The sequence below is a fragment of the Cornus florida genome, unplaced genomic scaffold (genome assembly GCF_030987335.1).
Source record: "Cornus florida cultivar Cherokee Brave unplaced genomic scaffold, ASM3098733v1 CherokeeBrave_3.0.0_Hap2_Chr11, whole genome shotgun sequence".
Lineage (NCBI taxonomy): Eukaryota > Viridiplantae > Streptophyta > Magnoliopsida > Cornales > Cornaceae > Cornus > Cornus florida.
Window position 1 is genome coordinate 130,796,198 of NW_026775581.1, and position 23,332 is coordinate 130,819,529.

Genomic DNA, 23,332 nt, shown 5'->3' on the forward strand with positions numbered 1-23,332 from the left:
AGGAAAAAATAAATAAATAAATAAATAAATATTAGAATTGATCCTTTGGCCTATTATCATTTTATATAATCAAAAAGGCCAAATTACAGCAAAATATCCCTAAACTATCGACTCAATTAAAAAACACCTCTATGCTTTTAAAAAAAATTCAAATTGCCAAAAAAATAAATAAAATTAACTTGGGTCAATGAAACGTTCAATTTAATACAAATTTACCAAAATGTCCCAGACGAAACCGCATGCCGCTTCACCACCGTCTCCTCCTATTATCAATCGAGTCAGTCCCCTTGCGGTCGTTTCTTCCCTCTTCGGAAAAATCAACACCGATCATCCACGGCGGCGATAATGCTTCGGAATGCGCAAAAATGAGACTCAAAGCCATTCGGCTGTAGAGAGACTAGAGAATAAAAGATCCCTAAAAAACTATTCACGTTTTCAACAAATTAGGGAGAAGATAAGAGACCGCGCAAAAAAAAAAAAAAAAAAATCCATTTGTTTTCTGAACTGCAGAACGGAGGGAATAGAATCTAGAATCATAATAACACTCGCAATTTGAAATTTGTTGGGTTTCATTTTGTTTTGTTTGTTTCGTTTCTATTCCAAATGGAGTGATGTCATTCTTGTTTTCAGATGTTAGCTTTCGTTGGCTATGGGCTCTCAAGCTTTATGCCTTTCATCACAGCCCTTGCTCTAAACCCTAAAGACAACTTCCTCTTCTCTTCCACACACAATCGGCAAATTAGGGTTTGGGACCTCACTTCACTAAAATGCTGGCGTTCTTGGAAGGTACTGTCAAACCCCCAAACAATATATACGTATATATAATTTTTTCAATTTCAAAGTTCTACAGAAACTAACAAACAATTGCAGTATTGGGTTGGAGTAAGTATATCCAGTACCGTCTTTCGCTTGATTGTAAATAGTAAATTACTGTTGACATTAAGGCCCTGTAGAGAATGAGCATGCTTCGTTGCACCGGAACACATGTTGTCAACCAATTATATCTCGACAAATAAATAAGAATGTAAAAAGAAATATTTATTTTGAATCAGAAATATTATTCATTTGTCATCAACACATTAAAATATTTTTCTTGATTGTTATGCTAGCGGCAATTTGCAACTTTTTAATAATATAGTGGTTTTTTTTTAGTTTGTCACAAAGTGATGGTTGAGTGCCTTACTGCAATTTGACCTAATGGAAGTAAACATACTATTAAAGTACAGTAATATTCAACTATTCAAGTTATGTAGTTAACCCATTATATGTTGATGAATTTAAAGAAAGTAACTCATCAGATGGTTTCTACTGACCCCTTTCTCATGGACATGTTCAGGCCATAAGAAAGAGTAGACCATGCGGGCAACTCGGTTGGTATGGCTTTGGAGTACTCCTCTTATTTTGTTGATTTAAGTCAACTTTAGGTATAGATAATGTATGTGGTTTGCAAGCTATTTTTTTTGAAATGTTTACTTGCTTTCATGATTAGTATTGTTAGCTACCTTGTACCAATCAATTTTATATATAATAAAGTATAAAAATTCATTAATCATTCTGCTGATGCAACTTCATCTCTGCTAAATGTAATTAATCAATCTGTGCCGGCTAAACAACTTCATTTTTGTTTTAGGCTAGCGTATAAGTGTTTTTAATTCTCCTTATTTTTTAAATTCAGACATTGATGTTTCTGAAGAGTTAGCTCCGCCTTTGGAGGTTTCTCCACCATTTTCTTTTGTTGTTTTGGTTCGATCTCTCTAAAGGTTTGTGTTTGTGAATTTTATGTTGATCTATCCATCCATCCATCCTCTTCTTCTTTTTTCTCTCCCCTCTTTCCATCCACTGTGCGCTATCAGGTGAACAGGTATTTCAGCCGTATTCCATTAAAAGAATACTAAGCTTCCGAAGTCTGTTCTTCGGTGTTTAAAACACAAGTTTCAGTTTTCAAGCTCATTTCTCATTACTCCATATCAAAGTACAAGCTTATGGTATGGTATCCTATTAGGCCTTTTATTTATTTATTTATTTATTTTTAATTTCGTCACGTGATTACATGCAGGCGAAAGTAACAGTTATACATTTTTCTGTTAATGTTAAAATATGAATAGTAATGTTTGAAATTTATAATTTGCTGTTCCATTAAATTTTCATTTATTTGTGAAATTATGGATATATATTCTCTACTAATTTTCATTTCTAGCTGAAACTGATCATGCTTGTTATTTATGGGTTTTCTATCCTGGAAGGGGTTTATATATTTCTACAATATGTATGTGTGTATATATTAGTTTTCACTTACCTTCAATAATGTCAGCAAATTGTGTTGATTATATAGTTCAAGGAGATACCAAATAAACAAAGCTTCCATACAAAAAGTCTCTTTATATGCAAAACAATGCTATATATTTGGATCCTACACTTTAAAATTAATGTCCATGAAATTGAATATAAAAATGGCAGTACTATATCATTCTGGTTTCTGGATGAAGCTTTATATGAAAATTCTGCTAATCTATTTTCAGATTTCACTTGGTTAATTATCAATGTTTAAAGTGAAAATTAGAGGTATAGCATAGTTAGCCGATCCTCCCCTGTTAAATTGCATGCCTTTATGTGTGGTGTTCTTCTATGTCCTTTTTTTTTTGTTGGCAATCTGCCAATCTCTGTTTGGTGCCTCACGTTTCTTCCTACAACCATGCAGCTATAAAATCTCACATAAACATGGAAGAAGTAAAGAGAATAGCCGACGTTTTGGAACTGCGAGTTTCTATCGTATCAAGCACCATCTTGCAGATACCACTTATCATTTGGCCTTACCTTCTAAAATTAAGTTCATCTCATCCTTGTCTAAGAATCATTTGGCTTGCCATTTATCTTGCAATAGACTTTCTGGCAACACTCTCTCTGGGAATCATTTTCCATGTAAACATGGACCCAAATCAAAGTGACACTGCTAGTCCCCAAAACAAGTACTTGTTGGCCATCTGGGCACCACTCGTTCTTCTTCACCTAGCCACTCACAGTACAGTCACAGCCTTTTCTTTAGCAGACAATGAGTTCTGGCTGACTCACATTATTAGATTTGTGTATCGAGTGATGACCGCTTTGTCAATCTGCATTCTTGCTTCCAGTGAAAGACAACTTCTTTTCACTTCCATAACTTTGTTCGTTGCCAGTACCTTAAAATTTGGTGAGCCCGTTTGGGCGCTTAAACGTGTAAGCATGGATGGGTTGAGGAGATCCACATTCAAGGAACCCGACACCGGGCTAAGCATCAGAGACATCATGCACAATATTGCAAACAATATTAATATTGTTGTTGCAAACAGACGCGGCAATGTGGAAGTCGATAACCATATTGACATACGTGAAGACCAGCCTGCTCATCCAGACGTGTCCTCCCCAAATATTGAAGTAAGATCCCTATGTGCTGCTTATCAAACTTTCAACAAATACAAAAATTGTTTATATCACGACTGTTGTTTGTATGTAAATGGGGATGAGCAAGCTCGAGGATGGCCTTTTAGAGAGATGGACATCTCAAATGCCTGCAATTTGATGGAAATGGAGCTCAGCTTCGCATATGACCTCTTGTACACCAAAAGGGTCTTCTTGCACTCCATTTGGTGTTGGACTTTTCAATTGGCAGTCCTACTTTTAATTGCCTCTGCTTTTGGGGTCTTTGCTCATATTGATAAGAGTGGATTTGTTGACCGAGACGTGAGTTGTACTTACAGTCTGCTGCTTTTGGGGTTTTTTTTTTTTTTTTTTTTTTTTTTTTTTTTTTTTTTTTTTTTTTTCAGTTTACTCCCACTCTCACCTTGTCTCTTTTGACATGCAAAGGAGACATAAATGGTTAGAGCATTTGGTGGTTCCTGTTCTATTGGGCTAATAATTATGAGTTCATGAGTTTAAATATTTGGAGTACGGACAATATTTTCAATATTTTTTATTTTTTACTTTTGAACAATATATATGATCCCCCATGTGTAGGGAGGGAGGGATAGATGAGTAACGATCACATAAATATCAATTTTGTTCATGATACATGTCACCAGATTTCATTACTAGCTCTTCAAATTCTATCACATGCACTACACTTAGTATGTCACCAGATCCCAAATGAAATTTGGTGAGAGCCTTACATAGGCTATGTGCTTTTGAATCATAGAACCCTATAGAATCATAATGTCATTCGGGTCAGTGCTATTATAACAATACAATAAAATACAATAAAATAATATGCCCCGTAAAGGAATCTATAGTTTATATGATTGTTTTTTTCTTTTAACCTAAAAAATACAAAGACAGAGATCAAAGATCATTACAAGCAATCTTTAGCTGCCAATGCGAGAGCAATATGTTGATACTTGATGGATTTCAGAGAGAGCAATATGTTGGAATTTTTATATATATATTTAACTAAAAAAAATTATTTTATGGTCTCTTACGTTTTTTAAAATAGGATTGTAATGTGATTATTGATAGTTGATGGATTGGGTTGTACTTTCCAATTTGGTGGTCTAATTGAGAGTAGGGTTTTATACGGTTGGATTGTGGTTTTCTAACTTATTTGGTGTGATTTAATTCTAACCATTGATATATAAGTTTTCATGATAGGAAGGGAGACTTAAATATGTTTGTTTGTAAAGAAGCCGTCCCCCGGTTGTTGTTATATATAAGGGTTTTAAAATCCTTATTCAATCCTATCATATCGACAATTCTAAGAAGGGGGTAAAGCGCTCTAATGTTTTGTAGGAACTCGTAGAGGATTATATGGATATTCTAAAAGTGTTTGTGTATTAATCATCAATCAAGTACGAGTCTAAATTCTCTATTTAATTAATTATAATATTCTTGATTTCTACTTGTGGATTATTTATTTAAAACCCAACAATTGGTATTAGAGCAAGGTTAGGGTTAGTAGAAATCAAGATCAGTGAATTAAATACACATTATATATATTATTTTAAATTCAGGGCAGGATAAATAAATAATTTAAATGTTGGTTTTTAAGCAATCAATTGATATATATATATATATATATATATATATATATATATATATATCAGTTGGTTTCCTTTGTATGTTGTTATCAAGTATGCACGCCAAACAAGATTTTGGTTTTGGATGAAATTGTTTTGCAATTCATCATCAGTTTGTCTTTGTCTTTGTTATACAATGAATCACATGCTCTCTCTCTCTCTCTCTCTCTCTCTCTCTCTCTATATATATATATATATATATATATATATATACTAGGAAAGGCCACATACACGTGGTGAATATTTTATAACTTATAAAATTTTTGTCTTCATATTAATTAATAAAAATTTATTTTATATTAATAAATAAACACTGAAATATTTTGAAATTGGTGATAGAGTTTAAGTTTCGTAAATTAATAAATTCTTTTATGTTTTTATATTAATACTGAAATATGTATATTTTATTTTTTATTAAATAATAATTTTTTATTTTAATAGTGAAATATTTGAGTTTTGCAAAGTAACAAATTTTTTTAAGTAATTTGAATTTTATTAGCTAATTTGTAATTTGAATTTTATTAGATAATTTGAAATTTAGTATAATTTTTAATTTACAATAGAAATTCAATTATATTAATTTTTAATTAAATTTTAAAATAGAAATTCAATTATACTAATTATACATTAGATTGAAATTGATATAAAAATTTATTATATGGAGTTTGTGGTTTTTGGAAGACCCTAGGTTATATTTTATTTTCTTTAAATATGTAATTTGTGGTAGAATTTTATAGAAATTATTTTATTTTATTTGAATATATCTTTGTAAAATTAGATTTTCTTTTATTAAAAAACTCATAAAAAATAAATAAATACAAAGGTTATATACTTATATGTGATAGAGTTCTCTTTTTGTATTAATTAATAAATATTTTTTATATTAAAAAATAAATACTGAAATGTTCAAATTCTTTAACATTTATATTTTATTTATATGTATTATTATATTATAATATATTTTCTTTAAATATATCCTTATCTAATGTGACAGAGTTATAGAAATTGTTTTATTTTCTTTAAATATATCCTTATTTAATTAGATTTTATTTTATTCAAAAACTCAAAATAAATAGATAAATACAGGTTATATGTGATAGAGTTTTAAAGAAAATAAAATACTTAATGTGTGGTAAAGTTTTGGTAATTTGTGTTAGAGTTTTACAAAAACTATTTAAATATATCCTTATCTAATGTGATAGAGTTCCATTGCAAATAAAATAAGTAATTTGTAGTAGAATTTTATATAAATTATGAATTTTCTTTACATATATATATCCTTGTCTAATTAGATTTTTTTATTATTAAAAAACTCATAATAAAAGATAATTTGTGTTAGAGTTTTAGAAAAATTATTTTATTTTTTATACCAATTACTAAATATTTTTTATATTAATAATTCTTGTCTAGTTATATTATATTTTATTAAAAAAATTCATAATAAATACATAAATAGGTAATTTTTATTACAATTTTATATAAACTCTTTTAAAAAAATATTTTATTTTCTTTAAATATATCGTTGTCTAATTAGATTTCCTTCGTCAAAAAACTCACAATAAATAGATCAAAACAAGTTATATGTAATAGAGTTTTAAAGAAAATAAAATAGATAATTTGTGTTAGAGTTTTATAGAAATTATTATATTTTCAGGAAATCTATTTATAATAAATAAATAAATAGGTAATTTGTGTTACAGTTTAATAGAAATTCTTTAAAAAAACACTTTTTATATCAATTAATAAATATTTTTTTATATTAATAATTCTTGTTTAATTAGATTTCATTTTATTAAAAAACTCATAATAAATAGATAAATAGGTAATTTGTGTTAGAGTTTTATAGAAACTCTTCTCAAACCTCTTTTTATATTAATTAATAAATATTTTTTTATTTTAATAATGCTTCTCTAATTAGATTTTCTTTTATTAAAAAAACTCATAATAAATAGATAAATAAGTAATTTGTGATATAGTTTTATAGAAACTCTTTTAAAAACTCTTTTTAGATCAATTAATAAATAATTATTTATATTAATAATACTTGTCTAATTAGATCTCCTTTTATTAAAAAAACACTTAATAAATATGTAAATAGAAAATTTGAGTTAAAATTTTATAGAAACTCTTTAAATATTATATCTTTGTCCACTGTGATAGAGTTTTATTGAAAATAAAATTTGTGATTTGTGATTTGTGATAGAGTTTTATAAAAATTATTTTATTTTCTTTAATATATCCTTATTTAATTAGATTTAATTTTATTAAGAAACTCATAATAAAAGTTAATTTGTGGTAGGGTTTTAGAAAAATTATTTTATTTTAAATATCAATTAATAAATATTTTTTATATTAATAATTCTAGTCTAATTAGATTTTCTTTTATTAAAAAATTCATAATAATAAATAGATAAATAGATTAACTTAAATGTTATTAGATAGATTTTAGAGTTTGATTGACATTTTTTTTTTTTTTTATAAAAACTCTTTTTATATCAATTAATAAATATTCTTTTTTATAAAAATAGATAGTTAAATATTGAAACTCTTTGCACATGTAATAATACTATAGATAAAAACTTTTTTTATATCAATTAATAAATATTTTTTTATATAAATAAATAAATACTTAAACACCTTGGCACAACTTCTGTATTTTACTCAGAAAATTAGATTTTATTTTATTAAAAAATTCATAATAATAAATAGGTTAATTTGAATTTTATTAGGTAAATTTTAGAGTTTTATAGAAGTTTTTTTTCTATAAAAACTCTTTTCATTTCAATTAATAAATATTTTTTTATATAAATAAATAAATACTGAAATACTGAAACTCTTTTCACATTTAATAAATATTTTTTAAATAAATACTGAAAAATTAGATTTAGTTTTATTAAAAAATTCATAATAATAAATAGATAAATAGGTTAATTTGAATTTTATTAGGTAGATTTTAGAGTTTTATAGAGTTTTTTTTTTCTTTTATTTATTTATTTTTATAAAAACTCTTTTTATATCAATCAATAAATATTTTTTATATAAATAAATAAATACTGAAATGCTGAAACTCTTTGCACATTTAATATTTTATTTTCTTTAAATATAGCCTTATCTAATTAAATTTAATTTTATTAGAAAACTCATAATAAAAGTTAATTTGTAGTAAAGTTTTAGAAAAATTATTTTATTTTATATATCAATTAATAAGTATTTTTTATATTAATATTTCTTGTCTAATTCAATTTTCTTTTATTAAAAAATTCATAATAATAAATAGATAAGTAGGTTAATTTAAATTTTATTAGATAGATTTTGGAGTTTGATAGAGTTTTTTTTTTAAAAAAAAATAATAATAATACTTTTCATATCAATTAATAAATATATTTTTTTATAAATAGATACTTAAATACTGAAACTCTTTGCACATTTAATTGTAATATAGGTAAAATCTTTTTTTATATTAATTAATAAATAGTTTTTATATAATTAAATAAATACTGAAACACTTTGGTAGAACTTTATTTTAGTTTGAAAATTATATTTTCTTTTATTAAAAAATTATAATTTGTAATACGTGTTAGAGTATTATAGAAATTATTTTTAAACTCTTTTTACAAGAATTAATAAATATTTTTATATTTTAATAATTCCTATCTAATTATATTAGCTTTTATTTAAAAAAAAAAAAAAACTCATAATAAAAGGTAATTTGTGGTAGAATTTTAAAAAAATTATTTTATTTTTTTTATCAATTAAAAATATTTTTTATATTAATAATTCTTGTCTACTTAGATTTTCTTTTATTTAAAAACTTATAATAAATAAATAGGTAATTTGTGTTAGAGTTTAATATAAACTCTTTTAAAAACGCTTTTTATATAAATTAATAAATATTTTTTATTTTAATAATTATTGTCTAATTACATTTAGTTTCTTTAAAAAAACTAATAATAAATAGATAAATAGGTAATTTGTGTTAGAGTTTTTTAAATACTCGTTTAAAATCTCTTTTTGTATCAGTTAATAAATAATTTTTTATATTAATAATACTTGTTTAATTAGGTTTCTTTTTATTAAAAAATTCATAATAAATAGATAAACAGGTAATTTGTGTTATGTTTTATAGAAACTCTGTTGATAGAATTTTATGGAAAACAAAATAGGTAATTTGTAATAGAGTTTTATAGAAATTATTTTATTTTCTTTAAATATATACTTGTCTAATTAGATTTAATTTTATTAAGAAACTCGTAGTAGAGTTATATAAAAATTATTTTCTTTTATATATCAATTAATAAATATTTTTATATTATTAATTTTGTCTAATTAGATTTATTTTATTAAAAAATTGATACTAATAAATAGATAAATAGGTTAATTTAAATTTTATTATGTAGATTTTAGTGTTTTATTATATTATTTAATAAATATTTTTTTACATAAATAAATAAATACTGAAACTCTTTACACATCTAATAAGAGTATAGATAAAAACTCTTTTATATCAATTAATAAATATTTTTTATATAAATAAATAAATATTGAAATTCTCAAACTCTGTCCACATCTAATAAGAGTATAGGTAAAAACTCTTTTATATCAATTAATAAATATTTTTTATATAAATAAATAAATATTGAAATTCTCAAACTCTTTGACAGAGTTTCTGTATTTTACTCTGAAATTCAACTCTTTTTATATCAATTAATAAATATTTTTTTTATATAAATAAATAAATACTGAAACTCTTTAGCAGAATTTCTGTATTTTACTCTGCAATTCTAGATTTCTAGAATTCTCAATTTTTGTACCCCTTCCTCCTTCCTTCATACCTTTATTTATATGCTTCTTGGATGAATAGGATACTGACATGTGTCTTTTTCTGATAATAACATAATCATAACTGGGCGGGTCGGTTATATTGTGATAATTATCCATAAAAAATAACTAAAAATAAGAGTTTTATGTAGAATATAATTGATTTAATTAGGTAATTTTTAGATTTTTATAAAAAATATAATTATCTATAAATAAAAAAAAAACTAAAAATAAGAGTTTTATATAGAATGTGATTGGTTTTATTAGGTAAATTAGATATTCTTTTATTAAAATACTTGTAATAAATAAATAATAGGTAATTTGTGTTAGAGTTTAATATAAACTCTTTTAAAAACTCTTTTTATATCAATTAATAAATTTTTTTTATTTTAATAATTCTTGTCTAATTAGATTTATTTTTGGTAAAAAAAATTCAAAATAAATAGATAAATAGGTAATTTGTGTTTTAAAAACTCTTTAAAAACCTCCTTTTGTATCAGTTAATAAATAATTTTTTATATTAATAATACTTGTCTAATTATATTTCCTTTTATTAAAAAACTAATGATAAATTGGTAATTTGTGTTAGAGTTTTGTACAAACTCTTTAAATATATCTTTGTTGATAGAGTTTTATTGATAATAAAATAGGTAATTTGTAATCGAGTTTTATTGAAATTATTTTATTTTCTTAAAATATATACTTGTCTAATTAGTTTTAATTTTATTAAGATACTCATAATAAAAATTAATTTGTGGTAGAGTTTTATAAAAATTATTTTATTTTATATATCAATTAATAAATATTTTTTATATTAATAAATCTTGTATAATTATATTTTCTTGTCTAATTAGATTTACTTTTGGTAAAAAAAACTCAAAATAAATAGATAAATAGGTAATTTGTGTTTTAGAAATTCTTTAAAAACCTCATTTTGTATCAGTTAATAAATAATTTTTTTATATTAATAATACTTGTCTAATTAGGTTTTCTTTTATTAAAAAACTCATAATAAATTGATAAATTGGTAATTTGTGTTAGAGTTTTATACAAACTCTTTAAATATATCTTTGTTGATAGAGTTTTATTAATAATAAAATAGGTAATTTGTAATAGAGTTTTATTGAAATTATTTTATTTTCTTTAAATATATACTTGTCTAATTAGTTTTAATTTTATTAAGATACTCATAATAAAAGCTAATTTGTGGTAGAGTTTTATAAAAATTATTTTATTTTATATATCAATTAATAAATATTTTTTATATTAATAAATCTTGTCTAATTAGATTTTCTTTTATTAAAAATGGATAATAATAAATAGATAAATAGGTTAATTTAAATTTTATTATGTAGATTTTACTGTTTTATAGATTTTTTTTTTTTTGTTTTAGTAAAAACTCTTTTCATATCATTTAATAAATATTTTTTTATATAAATAAATAATGAAACTCCTTACACATCTAATAATAATATAGATAAAAAAAAATTTATATCAATTAATAAAAAAAAATTTATATAAATAAATAAATACTGAAAACTCTTGACAGATTTTTTGTATTTTACTCTCTTTGGCAGAGCTTCTGTATTTTACTCTAGAATTTTGGATTTCTAGAATTCTTAATTTCTGTACCCCTTCTTCCTTCCTCCATGTCTCTATTTATAGGCTTCTTGGATGAATAGGATGATGACATGTGTCCTTTTCTGACAATGACACAATCATAATTGGGCCGAGCCGGTTATACTGTGATAATAATTTATAAAAAAATAACTAAAAATAAGAATTTTATATAGAATGTGATTAGTTTTATTAGGTAATTTTTAGAGTTTTATAGAAACTCTAATTATCCATAAAAAATAATTAAAAATAAGAGTTTTATATAGAATGTGATTGATTTTATTAGGTAATTTTTAAAGTTTTATAGAAACTATTTTTACAAAAACAATTTTTATATCAATTAATAAATATTTTTTTTATATAAATAAATAAATACTGAAATACTAAAACACTGAAACACTTTGCACATTTAATAATAGTATAGATATAGATATATATCAGTTGGTTTCCTTTGTATGTTGTTATCAAGTGTGCACGCCAAACAAGATTTTGGTTTTGGATGAAATCTTTTTGCAATTCATCATCAGTTTGTCTTTGTCTTTGTCTTTGTCTTTGTTATACAATGAATCACATGCTCTATTTAAATACCATAATCTGTTTTGCAGTGAATAAGTTATTTTCTTTATAAAGTCTGCACGCCGAATGAGGAAACATATATCTATATATGTTTACTTTTGCTGGGCTTAGTTACTTTAGCTTGTGACCCAAGTAGGAGCATTAAGGCGTAGAAAAGTTTGAATAGGTTGGGTACAGTTCGATGTAGTGAATTGATGGTTTGATTGGAGCCCTATAACTGTGACCACTTCCAATAGTAATTGTATTGGGTCAGGTGGTGAGTGGGCACTCATAAAGTTCTTCACGAACCAAATGATTCGTGGAGGTTTAGCTGGCTTGTCAGAGCAACAAGAAAACAGAGCTTAAGGGCTTAAGCTGGATTGTGTCCTCTCTTTAGCGGCCCTTAGAGTGAGTTGCAATGAGCTTCTCTTCACCATCAAAACCTAATTGTTCTTTTGAAACCAAATTAAAAAGAAAATTCTAAATATTTGAATTTATAATTCCAATTTGGATTTGCCATCTATGTTGAATGAATTTTCATATCTATTTATATATAGACAGGATTACATATGTTCATTAATATCTTATTTAAGAAGATTTCAAGTATTAAGTTTGATTGAATTTTTTAATTAATATGATATTCAATCCAAAGTATGTTGTGATACATGTAGTATATTCGTGGTTGTATTCCTACGAGTTGGAGGAGGAGGAGAATTGATTGATTAATATTTTTATTATTATTTACTAAAATATAATATTTTATGTGTATCAATATGAGTTACATATCTTGAATTACATGTATAAATAAATGTTAGTTTAATATGAAGTTGTGTGGCCATCTAGCCATGCTTTATGTTGAGTACTTTTATTAAGTAATTCATGATATTTGTTTAATTTTAAATTAAACAACTTATAGGACTTATGTGCCATAAACAAATAGTATTAACTTGATTGATTTAAAGAATTGAGTATTTTAAATTGTTTACAGAATATATAATATACATGCATCAAGTTTTGTTATTTTATTTTATTTTAATTAAAGTATATAAAGCATTAAGATTTTAAATCTTGATTGATGTGCATGTTATTATATTATTCACTGTAATTTCTTGATATGTTGAGGAGGCTTAATATTATTTATGTTAAAGCTATTTATATTACGGTGAAATTAAGTGTTCCATAATATTTGGGTTTAGTTTATGTGCATTATAAAGAAATTGTTTAACTTAAATAAATGGAACTTCAGTTTAGGTTTTTCCTTGAGGTTTAGGAAGACCGGTAAAGTGACCGTTTCAAATGTAATAGCTAAAGTGGGTGCTGCCTACCAAAAGATGACACGCTCATGGAGGTTATTATTTTATTAAATTTTTAAGGCATTGGTCTTATTGAGGTCTTACAGTGTACTTACTTACATAAGGGCGTTTGTTCTGTCAAAAGGTGATCAATGTCTTAGTGTGGGATAAGTGAATAGAATATTTGAAAGTTCTTGAATTATAACTAAATAACCCTCTTGCCAAAAGGTAGTGTAAGTGTTTAACAGTAATTCAAGTATAATCACATAGGTCTATGTGTGATTTTATCGCAGGTTGGGGAGGTAAAGTAAAATCTAAATTTTGCCACAAGGTGATTTTAGATGGCATTTTATTTGTTCCCGCAGGGTGGATAGTTTCACTCCCTGTTGTTGTTATATATAAGGGTTTTAAAACCCTTATTCAGTCCTATCGTGTGATAACCTTGTGAGCGGGTGTGCCGTGGACGGGTGCGAGAGACACTGTCAAGCTACCACACTGGCGAGCTAAGGGTGCACAGTCCCATATCGCCTGGGTAGAGGAAAGGTGAAGTGCTTATATGTAAGTGTGTCACCTTCAATTGGTATGAGGCCTTTTGGGGTGAATCCCAAGAGCAAAACCGTGCGGGCTCAGGCCCAAAGTGGATAATATCATACCATGTGGTAGAGTGGGTCGTTACAAATGGTATCAGAGCCTGACCCAGCCGGAAGTGTGCCGACGGGGACGTCGGGCCTCCAAGGGGGGTGGATTGTGATGACCTTGTGAGCGGGTGTGCCGTGGACGGGTGCGAGAGACACTGTCAGGCTACCACACTGACGAGCTAAAGCGCTCTAATGTTTTGCAAGAACTCATAGAGGATTACATGGATATTCTAAAAGTGTTTGTGTATTAATCATCAATCAGGTACGAGTCTAAATTCTCTATTTAATTAATTATAATATTCTTGATTTCTACCTGTGGATTATTTATTTAAAACCCAACACAATATCCTTAATAATATGACTCTTAAAAAGCTTCGCAACTCTCGTTGCCATGCCGATGGACATGGCTAAGACGGGACGAGAAAAAGTTTCGAAGCGCCAACTTGATAACATAGGAAATTGCTTGAATATCCATGAGCGCGAGATCAGTTCTAGACAGTGCTTTGATAACAATTAAAGAATCACATTCAAATCATACCTTAGTAAATTTGCAATTCAAAGCCCAAATGACTGTTTTTCGAAGACATATGGCCTCTGCTGAAGTAGTATTACAAGCAGGAAACGGACTAAAAATCACAGCCTGCAAAATATTGCCCCTACAATCTCGAAAAACAGCTCATCCTTCTCCAAAATGGGAAGAATGAGAAAATGACGCATTGACGTTACATTTAACAATACCTTCCGGAGGAGGCAACCATCTTGTGGGGGAAGACAAATCACACTTTAGGAATTACTTAAGAACATCTTGCTGTAAGTTTAGCAATTACTGGTTGGAAGCATCCTTAAACTCCCAAAAATGAGAACAAGCCAAACAAACAACCCTTTAACCGTCCCAAATCTCCCACTAAAAACAAGTAGATTACGGGCCTTCCAAATAAACCAGCTACAGAAAGCGCGTGTTATAAACTAGTTTAGATGATTGTTGATGAGGTTTTAGACTGGGCAAGATTCTATTATAACATACGAAGACATGTTAGAAATAGGTAAATTATCCCGACTCCAATGATGTTTCATTTATATACACATTCGTTTATATACTATAGACACATTCATCTGTAACACATTCACCTTCCCTTTATCTTGTTTGTCAAATTATAATCACCTCCCCTATCAGATTTGTAGGATTTGACATTAGGTTATTGTCCTTATTGTAATTGCAATAAACATATCTTCCAATAATGATAAAATTAGACTTTAAAAGTTACAAAATTGCTTATTGTCATTAATTTTTAGTCGTTGACCATTAACAAGGTGAGATACGTATATTTACATAACAATTACAAAAGAAGAAAGTGTAATTTTAAACAATGTGAGAGATCATTGTATATTGACAAAACCTTAAAAGAAATCAGTATAATTTATCCTAAAAATAATGGTATAAATAAAATTGCCTAATAACCGTTTCACTTTTTGTAATACCCCTAATTTTAAAAGTATAGTCTCGGCATTTTTAATATTTATTGTATTGCATTTTTCTTTATTTTATTGTCTTAATCGCATTTTTATTTATTTTATTTCATTTGTTTAAATTGGTTGTATGTGCATTATTTGGTTTAATTAATTGCTTAATGGTTTATTTGTTTAATCAGTCATGTTACTTAATATGTTTTTGGTAACTGTTTATATAATTTTATTTATTTATTTAATTGTGTTTATTTAATTGTTTAATCAATTTTATTTAATGAAAATTTAAATTTAAGGGAATTTAGTTTTCTGGTTCTTTACGTGAATTTAGGGTTGAAATTTTACATAAGGTGGCCGACGTAGGTATTTATCTTAGGTCGGTTTATGGGCCGAGATGGGCTCTGGCTTTAGGGTTACATGGATTAGGGTTTAATCACTAAGCCTATAAGTATGTGTGTCACGGTGGTTTAGGGTTTGAAAAGAATTAAACGTAATTTCTGTAAACACAACAGAGATCGTGGGATACAAAGGGAGAATAGAGAGAGATAGGAGAGGAAGGATAGGTGGAAGCAAGGTAGAAGGAACGTGGGTTTGTGGAACAGCAGTGGGGAATTGAACGGGCAATACAGAACTGGGAATTTAGAGTTTCAAGTCTGAAACTCAAAAGCAAGTTCTTATCTTCTTCCTTCCCTTTGATTTGTGTTATGTGCACCTGGACATCTCTAGGAGATTAATTGGCTTTAAACTGAACCATGCATGTTTTATATATGTTTTACTTGATCGTTTTATCTGTGAAATTTATTTACAAAACAATGGTAGCACGTATGTCTCCTTGACTCTGTTTTGGCGTAACGTCTCACTGATTTAATTTTTATTTTGAATCTTACTAAAATTAACCGAGGTATGATTGAATACTAGATGTAATTTAAGACTTCAAATTTAAAATTGGAGGAAGAATAGAGGGGTTGGGATAAAACTGATGTCGCAATTTAGTTTCAGTATTGTTCTTCAACTATGCTAGTTTAAATGGCTTGATTAAACTCTGTAATTGTTTGCAAAACTATTGTAAACAATCTTGGGGAATGCTTCTAGACTAAATTAAGAGTCCTAAGATTAGTTTTAGAGACCAACAGAGTGGTTGAATTTGATCAGAGAAGGAGCGGACGGACTGAAACGAAACAACGGGGACAGGGGCTCTCAAAGGAGGTGAGAGCCGGCTCCATAGAAGTGGGAGCCGGCTCCCACAACAAAGTAGAGCCGGCTCTAAGAAGTCCTAGAGCCGGCTCTAGGCTGGAAAAGAGCCTGCTCCAAATTCTGGAGCAGACTCCCTTGTTATTTTTGATTTATTTTAAGTTTTTTAACTTTTCTAGGTACTATGTTCACTGTTTGGGTAATCTGGGTTATTAATCAGTTTTAAAATTTTAGTTGGGTGTTAAATAATCATTTTAACTTGTAACTAAGGTCTTGAATTGCATAAATTTACCCCTTAGTTTAAATGGAATTAACAGTACGCTATTTGACAACTTTGCATACAGTTAACGGCTGGAAGGAGATTTGTTGATTAATTTTAATCTGATGGTTTAGGGGGTTATAAAATGATTTTAAATTTATTTTAGATGCATGATGAAGTCTTTTAAAGTAATATATTGGACTGGTGGCATAGAGGGGGGCTCTGTGCTAAAGGATACAACACAATATAAGTATATGACTTAGTGTTCTGTTACCGGATGGAGGAAACTAGATCGCTTAGTTTAATTTAGCGATTTATTGGACTATAATATTATTATAGAACTAATTGTAAATACATGATAGGGTCAGTATTTTATTAAATTTGAACTATGCATGTGTTGGATGTTAATTGATAGAATAGTTTATTCTCCGATGCAATTACATGGATTATTACTGGATTTTATTTGCTAGATTGTTAAGATTCCTTCTGCAAGTATTGGATGGTGGTTTTTGGTCTGTAAATTATTGAACTGTTATGTATGTTGTAATTTACATGGATATGGAGGATGGTATGTACCGGTATGGGACGGTGACATACTAGGGACGGTTTAGCTCAAAACGCATAAACCTAACCTAATGGATTAATGGAATGGATTGAAAGATATCGAATCCTAATTGTGGCTAAGTCAGATCAGCTGTAACCAAGTTGGATGACTTCCTGGATTAACGGATGGTAGTTAAGTCATATCCACTGAATAAGTTGAGTGACTAACTAGTTGGTTTATTGTAGGTTAGTTTAATAAATAGTTGAACTGCTTACCCTGGATTTGGACGGACTTTATATATATGTTTATGGTACCACGAGTTGAGCTTGAGTCTCAGACTCGTTGGTTAGGGTGCGTATATGCAGTGGATGCGTAGCTGGTTATAATAGGTTGAGGTGTACCCTGTTAGGTTTAGGTACTCATGCCCACCTTTGGGTGCGTATTCGCATGTTGCCTTCTATTCAGGTTGAGACCCCTATTATAGACTAGTGAATGTCCTTTAGTGTGGATATATTTATATGTATGGACTAGATAGATATTGTGAGGTGTCTACGGTGTATCTGCGTATCGGGTCACTGTATGGATTGCAGTTAGATTAGAACTTGCTTGTGGGTCTGACCCACTCCTTTATTATTCTTTTCAGGTACAGGACGGTTCCAGCCTTAGAGCTTGATCGTGCTTGTCGAGGACAGTCTCACCTTCATCTGATTTCGTAGGACTTCTCTCGATATTTCTAGCATTATCTATTTTCAGTTTTCAGTTTCAGTTGAACTTTTGGTTAGGGGTCCATCAGTGGAATCCCAAGTTGTAACCTTGAAGTTTTGGAGGATTGGAGTTTCATTTTTCAGTTGTCCATGGAGGATTTTATAATTAATGTTTCTTTCAGTTTTATTCTATCTTTATTTGTTCTTTTTTTATCATCTGTGTTCGTTTTAAAATACTTTAATTGTTTGATGTTCCCTCGGGTTTGGGCCTGGGCCTGATCAACCCGTGTCTCGGATTCGAGGGGTATCACACTTTTGGAGCACTTGATTCATAGCAGAATTCAGTCTTTTTCTTTTCTTTTTTCTTTTTTGTTTTCTTGTTTCTTGTTTTTTTTTCTTTTGTGATTGTTGTAGTTGGGGGAAACATTAATTTTCATGATGACTATCACATTTCCAAAATATACATATATAAATCAGTTCGAAAAAACAAAGAGAGTGAAAAAAACATTTTAAAGAAGGGACATTGATTTGAAGTAGAAGAAGTTTTGCTCCTTGGACGAAATAAAATCTATCCAAAATTGGGCAAAAAAAAAAAAATTATAATACTAATTTTAACCTTCAATCATTTAAAAAATTACAAAAACTTTACTAAAATTCTCTTACTCATAACTAGGGATGGCAATTTGACCTGCCTCGCCCCACTCCGTTATTGGCGGTTTTGAGGGACCATTTAGCTTATTTGGGTAGAGATAGTTTGATGTAATAAAAATCCGCGCGGATTTGGTGCCAGGATGGGGGAGGTCGCCCCGCCCCGTTTTTGGCGATTTTGGAGGACCATTTAGCTTATTTGGGTGGGGATGGTTTGATGTAATAAAAACCCGGGCGGGTTTGGTGTGAGAACGGGGGGAGGTCGCCCCGCCCCGCCCCGCCCCGTTTAGATAGACAATTTATTTAAGTACTCTTATTTCATTAGTAAATATATTTCCCAGTATATATATATATATATATATATATATATATATATATATATATATATATATATAAAGTACCCTATATAACAATATTAAAGTAACAAATGACTTTGATTAGAAAGAAAGTTACAATGGTGAAGAGTCAAAGATGAGGAGAAAAAAAAAAAAGAGTAAATATATCTTAATAATAAATAAATTATGGTCTTAAATGGGGCGGGATAGGTACCCGCGGGAGTAAAAATGTTAAACGGTTGTGGGGATGGGTGGAAAGTCTCCCATTTTTTGGCGGAGGCGAGGGCAGAGTTTTTAAACGGTTGCAGGGGCGGGGGAGGGTACACCCGCCCAAACCCGCCCCCGTTGCCATCCCTACTCATAACCAACTATAAGGAATATATTTTTTATTTAATTATTTAAGGAATATTATTTAAATTTGAATTTTATAATCTAATTAATGTTACCGAAATGCCTCCCATTTGGAGAGGAGAGAAGACATCATACCATTGCGTTTTGAGTCAAAAAATATTTTCTTAGTTGGTACTCACACACACATACCTACACTGAGACTTCGTTTTGAGTGACTGGTGTTAATAAACTCTTTAGTTTAAATTACACTTACCTCCCCTTTACTTATGATACATTATACTTACCTCCCATTTAATTAGGATTTATTACACTTACCTCCCTACTAATAAATCGACCTCCCTAATTAGAATTTAGTACACTTACCTCTGTGCTAACAAATCAACCTCTCTAATTAGGATTTATTACACTTACCTCCCTACTAACAGAGTGACCTCTACCGTTAGTTTCACTAATGATCAGAGTTGGTCAATGTTGATATGACAAGTTTTTAAAATTTTATAAAATAAATATGTCTTTAAAATTAATGTGATAACACTTTTGTCCAATTTTTGTTGTGAACAAAAAAAGATAAGTTATACATTTAATTAAAGAAACTTAGATGTATGAAATTGTTGTAAGTTAAGGGGTACAATTGTCTCTGCACACAAAAAAAAAACATTTTAAAAAAATGGTTTATTACACTTACACACATGTAACTAGAAGACAATTAAATATAATTACATTCCAAACGTGTCCCTCAATTTTGATTTCAATAATTGAAACTAAACCGACCAATAAAACCAAACTTTAACTAGTTTGATTTGGATTAATTCCATAGTTTTGACATTGAGATAAGGCATTAAGATAATTGAGAATTATGTCATTGATTCTTGTCTCATATTGGATTAAGATTGGGACAATTTTGGTCATATAAGGTTGGTTGTTGGTACCATCTAATATCTTAAAATTTTTAATCGAATTGCTAACACCGGATTCTAATAAATGGTACGAGAGAGCGGTGTAATACCCTTAGTTTTCAAAAGGATACAATGGGAATTTAAAATTGATTTTATTGCATTTTTATTTCATTATGTGATTTATGTGCTCATTTGCGTAATTGTTTAATTGTTTCTTTATTTTAAATTAAGAGAAGTGATAGATCTTCCGACTTCAATTACCGACTACTCCTCCGAATATAACGTGGTTGGGAATGAGCGGAAGAGAAAGAGATATTTACGGGAATTTTTTTAAGAGTTCCAATAGGATCCAACCACGTTATATTCGTAAGAAGAGTCGACAATTAACGTCGGAAGACCTATCATTTTTCTTAAATTAATTGTGTATTTGTTCTTGATTCTAAATTACTTGTTTATTTGTTTTAAAGTAATTGTTTAATTTTAATTGTTTAGTTGTCTAAATTAATTGTTTTATTTGGTCTTGTATATGATATAGGATTAGGGTTTTATTTTTTATATGGTATGGACGCAGACTTATATTAGGTTTTAAATTAAACCTGGTAGATATAGAGTTATGCAGATTAGAGTTTGGGATGTCTATATATATTTTCTTTTAAGTTTGCTAGGGTTGGGAACAATCCTACTCACGTAATATTTGTGAGAAGGAAAACAGAGGCTCTAGACTGGTATTGAGAGAAACAGAGAGGGTCTTGGGTGATTTTCTGTGAGGCTAAAGAAGGAAGACTGGAGGAAGAACAGAGGGGTTGCTTCTGGATAGAACCAAGAAGCAATAGAGGAAGGGAACTGTGAGCAGAGCAGAAGGGAAACAGACTTGGAGAATTCTGAAACTTAAAGACGACGCTTAAGGTTTCAAACCGGAATCGTGAGGCAAGTTTCATTCTATCTCCTTCTTGTAAACTTGTGTTCTGTGCATTCTATATAGTCTCCAGGAATTAATTCAATTTTTAAAACTGATGTTTGATGCATGTTTACCGGACTGTAAACTGATTAACGTATAAATACCTGAAGTTTGCTTTCCTTACATAAACTATTTGGATTATGTATTAAACTTTTGTAAATTAATTCATAAAGGAATGTAAGGAGTTTCTGGGATGGTTTGGATGTAAATTAAACTTTAAAATGGAATATTGATGCATGTTATCTGACCCTAAATTGTCCGTTTGTTTTGTTAACTGGAACTATAGTTCTTGTATAAACTATTTTGTTATACCGTAAGTTTTGGGTCAATTAAATCACAAAGGTTTATGAAGGGTTTTTAGGAATTTAGGAACATAAATAGAACTCTAAGAATGCTACAAGGCTTGGGATAGAACATTGGATTTCGCCGGAAGCACAGACGACAACCGGACGAAGCAGAGACGAAGCAATGGAGCAGAGACGGCTCTCAGGGGAAGAGAGTCGGCTCACTAAGTGAGGGAGCCTGCTCCCAAGAAGGTAGAGCCGGCTCTTCATGGGGGAGAACAGGCTCTGGAAGATGAAGAGCCGGCTCCCATGGGGGGGAGCTGGCTTCTTTGAACAGAAACCCCTCCGGGGGTATTTTTGGTATTTTTTTGATATTTCAGGGGCAAAAAGGTAATTCTGGAGTTCCATGGGGGTTCTTAAATGGTGTACAGGGTATGTTTAAGACCTAGGATGTATTGATTCAGTTCATGGGAATGGACAACATAATTTTAAAATGTGAATGTTCAATGCTGTTAAGAAGGAAGGAGAACTGGAATCGTTGGTTGGCTAGCAAATTAAATGAACTGCTATAAAGGTAAGTGTTAGGATTTTATACCAATGATATAAATGACATGTTTCAGTTCCAAGAAGTTTGGTTATGCTATGGTTAGGGTCGTCATGTAATTCTAACTGATAGGTTGCATGCCGACGGGTGGTTATGCTATGGTTAGGGTCGTCATGTAATTCTAACTGATAGGTTGCATGCCGACGGGAGTTGTAGGAGTTTTAGTTGCTAGCTTTATTTTAGTAAATTAAATGGACTTGTATGGGAATATTTTTGGGGTTTCATAAGATGTACTCCGTGTAGATTTCTGAGTGTCGTTATATCAGACACATGATCTATTTAAGCATTATTTGGCATGCCGTCAAGGATGGTATAGGTTGTGATTACTAGTTTTGTTTTAGCAAACGAACTGGACTAGTATGGTGGTATTTTTGGCAGTCTAGTATAATATGCACAGTTATAACTTTATTTGTCATTATATTGTGCTATGGATGTTAATTGATAAACTGTTAAAATTTATGTTCAATCAATTGGATGCATGATAGGATCTTAATAATATCTGATTTCTATTATGCTGGTTTCTGGATATATTTGATATTCTAATGAATGTGCATCATTTTGTGGATTATTTGCATTATATGTACCGGTATGGGACGATGGCATATCAGGGATGGATTAGATCAAAAAGTTAAGTCCCACCCCTTTATACATACGGAATGGATTAACTAAAATAGTTAACTCCTACATGGATATATGTCCTGTCAACAAAAACAGTTGAACGACATAACGGATGTTTATTTTCTCTCTCTGCATTAGGAATGAATTTATATATATATATATATATATATATATATATATATATATATATATATATACTTATGGTACCGTGATACGAGCTTGAGTCTTCTGATCACGGTTAGGGTGCGTATATCGCAAAGGTTGGGTAGCTAGATATAGCTGATGTTCCCTGGTAGGTCTAGGTACTTGGCCGCTGAAAAGTGTGTTTTTATGTCACCTTCTGCCCAGGCTGAACTATGTTATAGGCTAATGAACATACTATAATGTGTATATATATATAGACTATCTTAGATAGTACCGAGCTATCTAGGATGTATCTGCGTATCGGGTTTATGTACGGATTGTAGTAGGATGGAACTTGCATGTGGGCCTGACCCACCTTTATTTTTCAGGT

General features: G+C 29.1%; 1 protein-coding gene across 1 annotated transcript; it reads left to right on the plus strand.

The window, feature by feature from the left end:
- Positions 1–2,718: 2,718 nt before the first annotated feature.
- Positions 2,719–12,398, plus strand: LOC132282145 (uncharacterized). Its single transcript, XM_059783765.1, has 2 exons — positions 2,719–3,724; positions 12,307–12,398. The coding sequence occupies exons 1-2, from the start codon at positions 2,719–2,721 to the stop codon at positions 12,396–12,398; spliced, it is 1,098 nt and encodes a 365-aa protein (XP_059639748.1).
- Positions 12,399–23,332: the final 10,934 nt, after the last annotated feature.